The sequence below is a fragment of the Liolophura sinensis genome, chromosome 3 (assembly GCF_032854445.1).
Source record: "Liolophura sinensis isolate JHLJ2023 chromosome 3, CUHK_Ljap_v2, whole genome shotgun sequence".
Classification (NCBI taxonomy): domain Eukaryota; kingdom Metazoa; phylum Mollusca; class Polyplacophora; order Chitonida; family Chitonidae; genus Liolophura; species Liolophura sinensis.
Genome location: NC_088297.1, coordinates 25,469,249 through 25,481,331, shown reverse-complemented (window position 1 = coordinate 25,481,331; position 12,083 = coordinate 25,469,249). Strand labels below are relative to the sequence as shown.

Here is a 12,083-nt window from a genome sequence, read left to right as displayed (position 1 = left end):
TGTTCCCGCGACTTGATAACGCTTCCTGGTTCAGGAAATGGTTCACTAACTCGACGGGTTTCCCACCAAAATTCACATCACCGGGAACCATCCAGAGCGATATGATATATTAAAGAGTACATTCCGGGCTGGTTTCCGATCGCTGTTTGCTTTTACCCTCCTTAATTGCGCATAAAAGCAAGTGAGTGGAGAGTGCGCATGGAGCCACGATTTGCTCCCAGGACGTTAATCGCTAATTATTAGGGTCCTAGAATTATAAATTCAGTCATCACAACCAGGACAGCATAACCGACCCATCCTGTTGGTTCTGCTAGTATAAGCCCGGCTCCTGGATGCCTACACTCAGCTCTGTATCCGTAGTTCACATTAACGTGGAGAGGGTAATTAGTATGTTCGAGGGTACAGCTTGTAAATTGTCAGTATTTCTTTTGCGCCGTTGTCGATGTTAGCCGCATAACGAGCGGTAGACCATTGCCCGTCGTCACCCTCCCAACAGAACGCAACACGCCCTCTGTCGACGTGCGTTGAGCAATTCTCAGCTCTCTACGTGAGTTTGTAAAAGCGAGTAGAGTTATAGTAGATAGTAGTAGTAGAAGAAGTAGTAACCCCGGATGATTTGAGAAGATCTAGCCAAGAAAATACACACACACGTAAACTGCGAAGCGGCCAATGAGAGCGAATCGGACTGAAGAGATCCACTTCCCACAGATTTCGCCACAGATTATCGTTCCTGTCAAGACTTGGTAAAACTTAGTCGTCCGTAGTTTCTAGGAACCAAAAAAAGAGGTTTTTTTAGGTGGTGGGCGGTATTTTTCACCCTGCTTCTTGATCGGCTGTGGATGAAAATTTGGCGAACGAAGTTCCTCGGACCGGGGAGATTTAATAGCCCGCTAGCCCGAGAGAGAGAGAGAGAGAAAGAAACTGCCCTACCCAGATGTAAGCTAAGAGGCTAAGAACCTCGGACTAAGAAGCCTCCTTGTGGTAACAATTAGGCAAGCCTCCCCACAGCCCCGGGTTTTTCCAATCAACACACGGTGTGCAAGCTACACCATCACTACCATTACAAGTCGACACAATGTTACTGCTGAATGGGTGTACAATTCTGTGGGTTGGTGTCATATTTCTCTGGCATTCTCCATTCGTGTAAGTATTTCTATGTTATTTGTAGTGCTCATCACTTCTGCTATATTCCACTGCACCTTGTCAGTCATTGTCATCTATACCCCTGCGGCTGTACATCGGTGTTGTTACATGCGGGTAGCGGCACACATTAAACCCGTCACTCACATACGGGTAGCGGCACGCGTTAAACCAGTCACTCACAGGTCCCCTATATTTTGTTGTCATTCTGCCCAGCGTCCTACGTGGAAATGTTTCATGTTTCGTCATAGTATAAAATATTGTACAGCCTGTGTGCATTGTTATTATTCCAATGTATAAATGACAAAGATCACGGAATTTCAGTCAGGAATACCTATTTTATAAGGAAACAGTTCGTCAAATATACGAAGTGTCCAAAGCTCGCCGAGCGTCCGAAGTTGGCTGACCTGACCCTATGGAATTCATAACATTTTCCAAATATTATTTTTATTTCTTTGATCCTAGATGTTCTTTCTGCTTTCACTTTCCGCCAGAAATTAAAGATTTTCGTTATTTCAGAGAATTGTAGGAAAATTATGTCACATATCTCACCCAAGCTGGCATTCTTGCTTAACACATAGTTTTATCCTCGATGGGACATATGTAGTCCCACAGTGTCTTTCATGTGATTTTTTAAGTGATATCCGAGACATCAAACATATTCTAATTGTATTTGTAGACTTCGCCGATATTCGTTTTACTCTGCCTACTCCATATTTACACTATCGTTTCCGGTGATGCGTTATTCCTTATTTACACGTCATTTGCCTGTTTTCTTCTTTGGTTTAAATTGTTTAGCTGGTTTTAAAAATGTAGGTTTGGTTTTGTTTAATGTTGGATGTGTTCGGTAAACCATTTACCATCGCCTGCTTCAAACGTGTTCTCTTTACGATGTGGCTGAAACAATACTAAGTCACAAGTCATTTATATTTTATCACTCTAGTTAGATGAAATGACGGATTTCTCTATTTCCTGTTACAGTAAATGTGATATTTAGGATTCTTTCTTGTCACACGAAAAGTACACCGTACAGAGTAAAAACCAGAGTAGCGATCGACGACATTGTGATAATTTTCGAATGGCGACTCGTAACTGATGAAACCCGGCCTCTTGTCAGTGTACCTCAGCTAGGAATTTTAGAACTCCCATTGGACAGAACGACTGGTTACATATCATTTTTAATTCGATGCCTCATTTGTGGTTTCAGCGCATTTCTGACGATATGTAGATAATATGGCCTATACAGTTCTTTGGCTTTATTTGTGGGATCCTTTGTCGTTTATGTCAGATTATAATGGTATATAAACTAGGTGTTTAATGTTATGGTCGATTAAACTGTTACATAACAAAATATCGAATGCTGAAACAAAATCATCTACTACTGTGGTATCAAAACGGAGTCAGAATCACGTCGCCTGCTCCTGGTGTCAAGGCCAAAGTAAGTCAGTGAATATTTCGTGATGTTCTTCTTCCCTCGCACAAAACACGCACAGCACATAAAGTACGCACTGTGCACAAAACACGCACAACATTTAACAGTTGTTTTTAAGTGGTATTTATAATTATTTGACAATTTTCTAGACTATTTCTAGACAAATGTAGACATGGGAATTGCCGAAAGCGGCTATAGTTGTTATTCCGGTGACCGTATATGTAGAACCATCACGAAAGATATAATCTTTTCAAAACATTCTGGAAGGGTCCTATATAAACAAACACACATTTCCACCTGAAGTGTTTCACGTCTACGTTAGAATGCAACGCTTTTGAAGTTCCGTGGGGACAAGAAGGGCTTCAGAGTTAACGAACCAAGATGTTCTGTCTGACGCCGTAGAATGCCCGCAACAAGGGTGATAGATGTACACGCCAATGCAGGATGTGGTTTGCGTCAGCATTTCTGATCAGCTGTGTAAGACACATGCCAAAGTCCATTCCACTGAAACGGACTGTGGTTTCGGCAACTGCCGTATATTTACATCGATGTTTTGATGTTGTTACGTCGAATTACATCATATGCCAGCACTAATACAGTTACGTTGACTCTTTCGCCGTCTCAGCTGTGCCAGATGTAAACAAGGAGAATTTAGAAGCATGTGGAAATGCTTACTGGTTGAAAAACGCTTGTAAAAGCGTTATGAACACAAATGGAAGCACTAAACCATGTGTGAAAAGGTAGATCAAAAGGTGTGGGGGTGTTATAAAAAAAAGGTGGGATAAAGAGACTAGAACAGTCTGTGGGTATACAGACGGTGGTAATGTAGGTGTAGAAACAAAATGGTGACCTATGACTGAAACCTACAGGGGGCGTAAACCCGACAGGAACAAGTTAAAATGATAGACTCGGCATGGCTTGGGTTAACAGTCGATTTTGGAGAGATACGGTGAAGTCGACTGACAGGCTGACGAATTCTTGACTGGGTAACATACGACTTGGGTTCCCTCAGTAAACGAGACAACCACCATTTGGTATGAGGCAGGGGCCAAATAAAGTCCAGATGTGGTCCGGCGGTATGATTCTCCTCCTCCTCTGTACCTCCTCTCTGGTGCCTCGCGCATCCATCAACCTTTACTCTATCGGTGTTTTTTAAATTCTGCAGAGATTATAGCACTAATGTTGGCAAATATAGACAGAGCTAGTTCAGGGATTTTGGCGGTCTAAATCGAAAGTTTCGTGGTTGAAATCTGATCTGGATCTCTTGCTTACCGATTGTCTTCATAGGTTGGACAGATTGTCAAAATTTATAGTAGGGATGTGACTCAAACTTGATCTTGGTTTTTCCTTTTATTTGTTTGAGGTTGTACGATATAATGGTAATATCCTAACATTAAAACAGTTGACATTTGGTTCTGCTAAGGTTCTGAAACCCTGTGTAGGTCAGTATTCGACAAGGTGTGTGTATGAATTAAGACTTCCAAAAGTACTAGACGATGCATTGTTTATGAGAGTGTTCTCGCTAACTAAGAGATATTCAGGTGAATCGGTCAAATGTTCATCGCATTCGTCAACGACTTATTTGTACATAATATTCCTTGCGTCTTCCAACATCGTTGAAAACTGTTGACTGCTTCTCTTTTCATGAATCAGTCTGAAATTTATACTTGATATTCTTTCTTAGTTGTAGTCAACGTTGGTGGGAATTGGCCTTGCAGTTATTGGCCTGGAAAACTCATTATGATTTATGGCTGGTTTATGGATGTCTGTTTTGATGATTAAATTCAAATTCGACATTATGCCATTCATAACAGAAGTTAAAGTCTATTTCATGTGGCGAAATGTACGCGATTTTGGTTATAAAGGGACATAATAGCCGTTACGTAGAGGCGTAATAGACTGTCAAGTTTACTTCATCTGGATTTGTTTAGATTAATCCAGCGCTCTACTGATTTCATCGCCTTTTTCCTTTGTGGTATAAAAGTTTATTGCAAATACAGAGTGTCTCCATCATCACCAACGGATGCAACACAAATTAAGCGAGAAGTTGGAAACCACAGTTTGGCTGATAACCCATAGGATGTTATTTAATGTCACATGAGTATGATACATCTAGATTACAATTAGCCGGAAGTGGTTGAGTAGGCGTGGTGACCATAGCAACCCACCGAACTGCGCAGGTCTCCTGTGACAACATTCAAGGAAGGTGGAGTTGTGCGTTGACGTCACGAGAACTCCCAGGAAGCGGCATGGAAAGATGTAAATTCACTGATTCTTGCGTTTGTCATTAGCACAGATGTTGCTCCGTTCGCAGTTAGGGGTGCCCCGGAGAAGCCAGTGCGGGGGTGGGAGTTGATTACGAGGAATGATAAAGGCAGGAACTAATAACGAGTAAGGGACGCGGTGGCAAGAAAAGTGGAGCATCTGAAATTGATGCCAGTAGGCCCCTTCCCATCACTCCAGTGTAAAAAAACCCAAGAGAGATAGAAACCCTTCAATAAACTCTGACTGATGGCAAGCCAGATCATATCTCCAGCTAAATATATATATATATCTCTATACATACATATATACGTGATTTCAGTAAGATATCTTTATTTTCGCTGCTTCATTCACCAATGGTACATACAGATTCAGAGCTACAAACTCGCGCCCAAGGCGACATACTGGTGCATCTGTATATTAACAGACCCGTTCTTATCATAACTCCCCAGTCTGAAATTAATGTAAGCAGTTTATTCTTTTTCCAGCTGATGTAAGGATCTTTGATTATCAAAGCTGAATTTTCTTTTAAAAGAGTTACCTATTTGCTCATTCGCCTGTATCTTACTATGATGTTTATCGGATACGTGTAGTTTTTACGGTTTAAAATGTTAGATGCACACAAAAAGCACTTGTGTTATATGAACGCAAACTTGTGTTCTTTCCATCAAAAGTCTTGTGTCATATTTGAACAATTCTATTTTGTGTTCCATTAACATGTGAAAATGATGAAAGAACTGAACACACTACATGTTGGCTTTTATACACAGTGTGTTGCAAGATACAGTAGTTTTTGTTGTTGCTACACAAGTTTGGTTGATGTGCATAAATTTCCTCATTTTAGTTCAGCACAAGTGTGTTTTTTTCATTTTGTGACACAAACCTGCGTAATTCACATGCATTTACCACATGTTTGTGTTGGAGTAAAAACATTTGTGTGCTAGATTTCGGCACAAGTTGTTGTGCTGGATTTCGGCACAAGTTGTTGTGCTAGATTTGAGCACAAGCTGTTGTGCTGGACTTCAACACAAGTTGTTGTTCTAGATTTCAACACAAGTTGTGCTAGATTTCAACCCAAGTTGTTGTGCTAGATTTCAACACAAGTTGTTGTGCTAGATTTCAGCACAAGTCGTTGTGCTAGATTTCAGCACAAGTTGTTTGTGCTAGATTTGGACACAAGTTGTCGTGCTAGATTTCAACCCAAGTTGTTGTGCTAGATTTCAACACAAGTTGTTGTGCTAGATTTCAACACAAGTTGTTGTGCTAGGCTTCAACACAAGTTGTTGTGCTAGGCTTCAACACAAGTTGTTGTGTTAGACTTCAACACGAGTTGTTGTGCTAGGCTTCAACACAAGTTGTTGTGCTATATTTCAACACAAGTTGTGCTAGATTTCAGCACAAGTTGTTGTGCTGGGCTTCAACACAAGTTGTTGTGCTATATTTCAACACAAGTTGTGCTACATTTCAGCACAAGTTGTTGTGCTGGGCTTCAACACAAGTTGTTGTGCTAGATTTCAACACAAGTTGTTGTGCTAGATTTCAACACAAGTTGTTGTGCTAGACTTCAACACAAGTTGTTGTGCTAGACTTCAACACAAGTTGTTGTGCTACACTTCAACACAAGTTGTTGTACTAGGCTTCAGCACAAGTTGTTGTGCTAGATTCAACACAAGTTGTTGTGCTAGATTTCAACACAAGTTGTTGTACTGGGCTTCAACACAAGTTGTTGTGCTAGATTTCAACACAAGTTGTGCTACATTTCAGCACAAGTTGTTGTGCTAGATTTCAACACAAGTTGTTGTGCTAGATTTCAACACAAGTTGTTGTGCTAGACTTCAACACAAGTTGTTGTACTGGGCTACAACACAAGTTGTTGTGCTAGGCTTCAACACAAGTTGTTGTGCTAGATTTCAACACAAGTTATTGTGCTAGATTTCAACACAAGTTGTTGTACTAGGCTTCAACACAAGTTGTTGTACTGGACTTCAACACAAGTTGTTGTGCTAGACTTCAACACAAGTTGTTGTGCTAGATTTCAACACAAGTTGTTGTGCTAGACTTCAACACAAGTTGTTGTGCTAGACTTCAACACAAGTTGTTGTGCTAGACTTCAACACAAGTTGTTGTGCTAGACTTCAGCACAAGTGTTTCTTGTGTGCATCATCGCTTAGAAAATATACCAAGACAGTCAGTTAGAAGACATTTGTGAGCCCAAATGTAGAGATAAATGTCCTCATGTGACCTGGGGTCATGGATGAAAATGAAAATGATACGTCGGCGGTCACCATTATGGGAAGCCCACTACCATCCGGAGGTTGCTGTCAGACCTTCACAAAAGCATGACGTTGATGCCATAAATATGAAAGCCCATACGCCCTCCCAGCCCCGGGCTAGAATACCCGATAACGACCCATTCCTTGCCTTCTTCTTACTTTATCAGCAAACAGTCATATATGAGTCTCTACCAAAATCTCTACTCCTAAACCTTAGCATGATTTAATTCGACACACATGCGATATCATTCTTTATTATTTAGACAACGTTTGTTTTATACTCAGAAAGTTACGAGTGACGGTGAACAGATGTGTATCGGTTTCTGGTTACACTACGTTACCTACTACCTCTCCACGATACGGGACTTTGATTGATGGATGGGGTGTGGAGAGTTAAGTCAAACAGCTGGATAACGGAGTAGGGATGGGGGTGGGGATGGGGTGGGGACAAATATGTGTTAGTTAGCCAGTATGAGTAATCCCGACTCTAACCATATTACGGACGGACCTAGGCTTTCCTTTAAGATATAAAAATGTATATATAACAGCAGATCGACATAAATAGAGAGAAGCACGCCACTGCGTTATATGGCACATGCAGTTAGCATGTGTGTACTCCATCCAGTCTGACTGGTCACTAGTGCAATGTTACCAAAGATAGACAGCGGGATACTGTGATGAGAGTTGTGAGAAACAGTGCTTGGGGTTTCACGTACTTTCTTACACTGTGCGGAAATCGACGACCATCCAGAGGCCTGTTGATTCTTTAGACTAGCAATGTAAGAGACAAACACCATATAGCAAGGTTTCGTGACAAGACTTGTGCCTGTGCTTGATTAGCCTTGTTGGACTGACAGAATTCTTGGATGTTTCAGTCAAAATATAAATATAACTAAGAATCCCCGGTTTCCTCGCACCATTATGATGTCGTATAATTGAGACATTCTTGAGTACGGCGTAAAACACCAATTAGATAAATAAATAGTCACAATATATCGCATAACAATTAGACAAGATGTCAAGTGTAATAGAAAGGCACAGTTCAGACATTTAACTAAAACATTTCCATTGTCTAAAATTTGCCTCTATCGCTTTCCCAGCATATATCAAAGACACTATACTACCAAAATCAAACCTTTATTTTTTTCATTTTACTGGCATCCAATCGTCTAAGAAACATTAGATCGGCTGTTTCAGTGATTATATGTACCTATCACTGTGTATTCAGAGTACAAAGATAGGGAATAGGCTTTTCTCTTTTTTTCAATTAATTGCTGCAATCTACATCAACTGAATAAAACTTTACATCAGCTGAATAAAACTTTACATCAGCTGAATAAAAACTTTACATCAGCTGAATAAAACTTTAAATGACACTAAATTTAGTACATCAATATAAAAAAAACTCTGACGTACAAGAACATGCCTGAGGCCAGTCCCTGTCTATTGTTCTCATGTTAGGGTTTATTAAACGTGATGAAATGTGATAGACCAGTTACTACAAAGAATCAACTACTAATATCACTACATTTTTTTCAGCTAATTCTGCGTCGGCCATTATAATATATGGAACGTGTACCTTGCTACTATTTAAGCATTTACACAAAAAAGGTCGGAAAAAAATACAAACCGAGGTAAAGTTCTCGAGTGAGAGTGTAAGCATTTGCCAACTATCACACTGTCATCGCTACTCAGATCTTATAATCCATTCTGTTATCTTTACATAAGTCACCTTCAGCTTTTATGAGCACACCTGTGGGAACACAGCATGAGATTGTTATGGTTGGTCGTCCTGTGTCCCTAGTCTCATGATCTTCATGTTCTTGATTGTGGAGTGCGTTTTTGAAATGCGCATGCGTCGTAGCTTGTGACCGCGTTTGTCGCTTCATTATTCTGCACAAAGTCAACAGACTTGCCAATCCAGTCCAGCTATTCAGTTAATTGTTTTAGTGAAAAATATATCTTCATTCCCCATTATGCTGCCAATTACTTACTGATTTAGAGAGGTGCCCCTTAATCAATTTCACTCAAACATACTCATAATCAAGACGTACAGTATACAGAGAAAAAACTGAGCAGCGAGGACAGTGTGATAGTTGGGAATCTGTCTGTTAGTCAACAGATCTGTTGTTACAGTCAGATACCTAGTGTAATGTAGAGCCGCGGCCCAGCGAGCCAGAGCTGGATTCGAACTCACGGCTGCATTTGTCGAGGGTTACGGAACTGTTAATTCGAGAACTTGTCGAAATGCACACGTTTACATATTGTGCCACCTCCCCAAACCTCTCCAGTTGCACAACTTCCCAACATTATACACACGTTTCATTATACTAAAGGTATTCACTTCTATTTTTACTCACCAGATGTTCAGCGCGAGATTGAGTTAGCTGTGAATTCAGATTTGTCCGACACTAAACAAAACAGTTCCTTGACAAAGTGATTTGGACAAGAGCCAAAGCATTACTCTTCGATGGTATCACAAGCTATCTCTCACGTTCACGACGGTACCTCTGGCCTCTCCTTGTAGCTCATATGAAGAGATCTGGAGGAAAAGAGCTGGAAGACGAGTTGGAAGATGCTTTCAGACGAAGACTCAGAGTTTACTTGAACTGTTTTTACTTGCTACTCAACTTTAAATCCATTGACCATTTAACTTGGTTATGGCCGAAATATAAGCTGAAATTTGTTCCTTAACCTTGGTCTGAAATGTTGGAAAATATTTAATTGCAAGGGAAACATTTAAGATGATAAAGAACCATTGTGCTCCCTATGTTGTTAAGGACCGTGTTGCCCAGCATTGGTCTAGATCTATTTCAGTTTACGTTGGCACCGAGCTATTTTAGTCTGTGTTAGTAGAGAACCATTTGATCTCTGTCCATTTAGATCTAGTTATCAGATACGTCGTAACCTGAAGGCAAAGGGGGACATTCGCAAATCACCACACACCACCCACCCTCACCTCACCTCACCTCACCTCACACCCATTTACCCACAACTTTAAAAACGTTCCGCAAAAGAGGAATGAAATAGTAAGATGTCTCCTACATGAAATCAGAGTTGAAGTGTTGTACGTATCCTGATGTAAGTGTGATCAGTTAATCAGAAAATACCTTTCAGTTATCCGCGCCACTGGCCTAAAATTAGCCGAAACGTCATCTCTATCAATCTAGGAGTACGGAGCTTGCATTATTTGCCGACTGGGTTTTGCTGTCATAGGTGATCAGGCCTTCCGCCCAACTCCACCCACTTCAAGGTCAAAACAACTGCCGGCGCCTATGATTTAGGTGTATACTGGCACACAACCATTTTGATGTGTATCGGCAGCCTATTATTTTTTCCTTTGTTGGTGGAGAGCCATTTTGGTCTGTATTGGACAAGAGCGGTTTTGGTCTGTATTGAACAAGAATGGTTTGGTCTGTAATGCCAAATAAAGGTTTTGGTTTGTATTTCCCAAGAACAGTTTTGGTCTGTGTTTGACAAGAATGGTTTTGGTCTGTATTTTCCAAGAACAGTTTTGGTCTGTATCGGACAAGAACGGTTTTACTCCGTATTGTTGGAGGACGATTGTGAAATGGACTGGACTGGGGATACTGTGGTCTATATTCCTGTATTGTTTGTGTCGGTGGAAGAGCATTTGGCTACGGTACATGATATAAAACCATTAAGCCCCACGCTAAGGCACATGTTTGCTTCATTTCTCCCAATCCGTCGACATCCCCAGTACTTCGGCTGGTCTGTGGAAGCCAGTCTGTGTTTGTTTAACAAATTATGCAATCATGGGGAAGTTAAACGTTATGTTCAGTAGCAATTATACACTCTACATAATCAGGCATTAATTACTTAGTCGTATGTGGCTTGTCGTTTAGATCAACTGCAAGTATTATGCACACATGCTCTTGCGCATGTCAATATTATATTGTTTAAACGCAAGTGTAATGTAACAAGTAGGAAATGTACGGTTATTAGAGCAGCGAAGGCCAGGCACAGCAAAAAGTATACTTGCATTTTCAAACTGACCAATCGCGGCCATGAGAGTGCTCACGTGACCGGATGTGTTCATGTCACAATGACGTAAGCACTATAACCCGGTCAGATACAATCGTAAATATCGTTCACTTCGTTACCATAACAATTAAATACGACCGACAAGGCTGAATTAGACAATTGTTGAGCACAAAGTGATGTCAGTAAAACAATGAGTCTGACATCAAACGCGGCATAATGACCGACCGGCGGAGGTAACTGACAAATAATAAAAGAGTATACGTGCTATTACGCCTAATTAGCGCGGCAGAGCAATAATTAAAGCTGAACCATGTGATCATGTAATTAGCTTGTTGTAGGTTGCTATCCCTTGTCACAATTTTGTCTCGTGAATTAGGCTATACAATGTACTGGCGTAAGTGACAATGGGGGGTGGGGGTGAGTATGAAACACGTGACACCGTCCGTTGAAGCACAGATGTGACGCTGTCATTTTCATCGCGTTCAGTTTTTCCTTTGAAAAATAAACCAGACAAGGTAGTTAAGAAGCCTACATTTGCACTTAAATGAATGTGACCTTAAATTCGTTCCGTGAGTGGTGGAGTATAACGTTTTGGTCTGTCTAGTGAAATTAAGCCGTTCCGATTACGGATTAACTCGTTAACAGTAACGGTAAAATCCGTTAGATGGACGAAAATGCAATCCTTCGTCTCGTCAGGAACGAAGTTAGTGGAAGAGTTTTTTAAAAATTAATTGATTATCAGGAAGATAATTTCGTTATCATGAACTGATTATTCCGTGATATAAACAAAAATTCAAACATCACTCGGAGTACGAATTTAACGGAAGATTTCTTCTAACGTGAGCAGTACTTATACAGAAGTCCGAATTTGTCCTAATCTTTCTTCGACTGACGCGTGAGGCATTAGTGGCAAAAACCTGAGGTATCACGAAGCCTGAAAGTTTTCACTAGAGCCTCTAAAACACAAAAGC

General features: G+C 40.7%; 1 protein-coding gene across 1 annotated transcript in view; it reads left to right on the top strand.

Annotated features, from left to right (window-relative positions):
- The first annotated feature begins 362 nt into the window (after window positions 1-362).
- Window positions 363-12,083, top strand: part of LOC135463671 (neuronal acetylcholine receptor subunit beta-3-like) — a 30,426-nt gene continuing 18,705 nt past the window's right edge. The window contains exon 1 of the mRNA XM_064741052.1: window positions 363-1,143. Coding sequence (XP_064597122.1) covers window positions 1,076-1,143 — 68 coding nt within the window. The 5' untranslated portion in view covers window positions 363-1,075. The remainder of the gene's footprint in view (window positions 1,144-12,083) is intronic.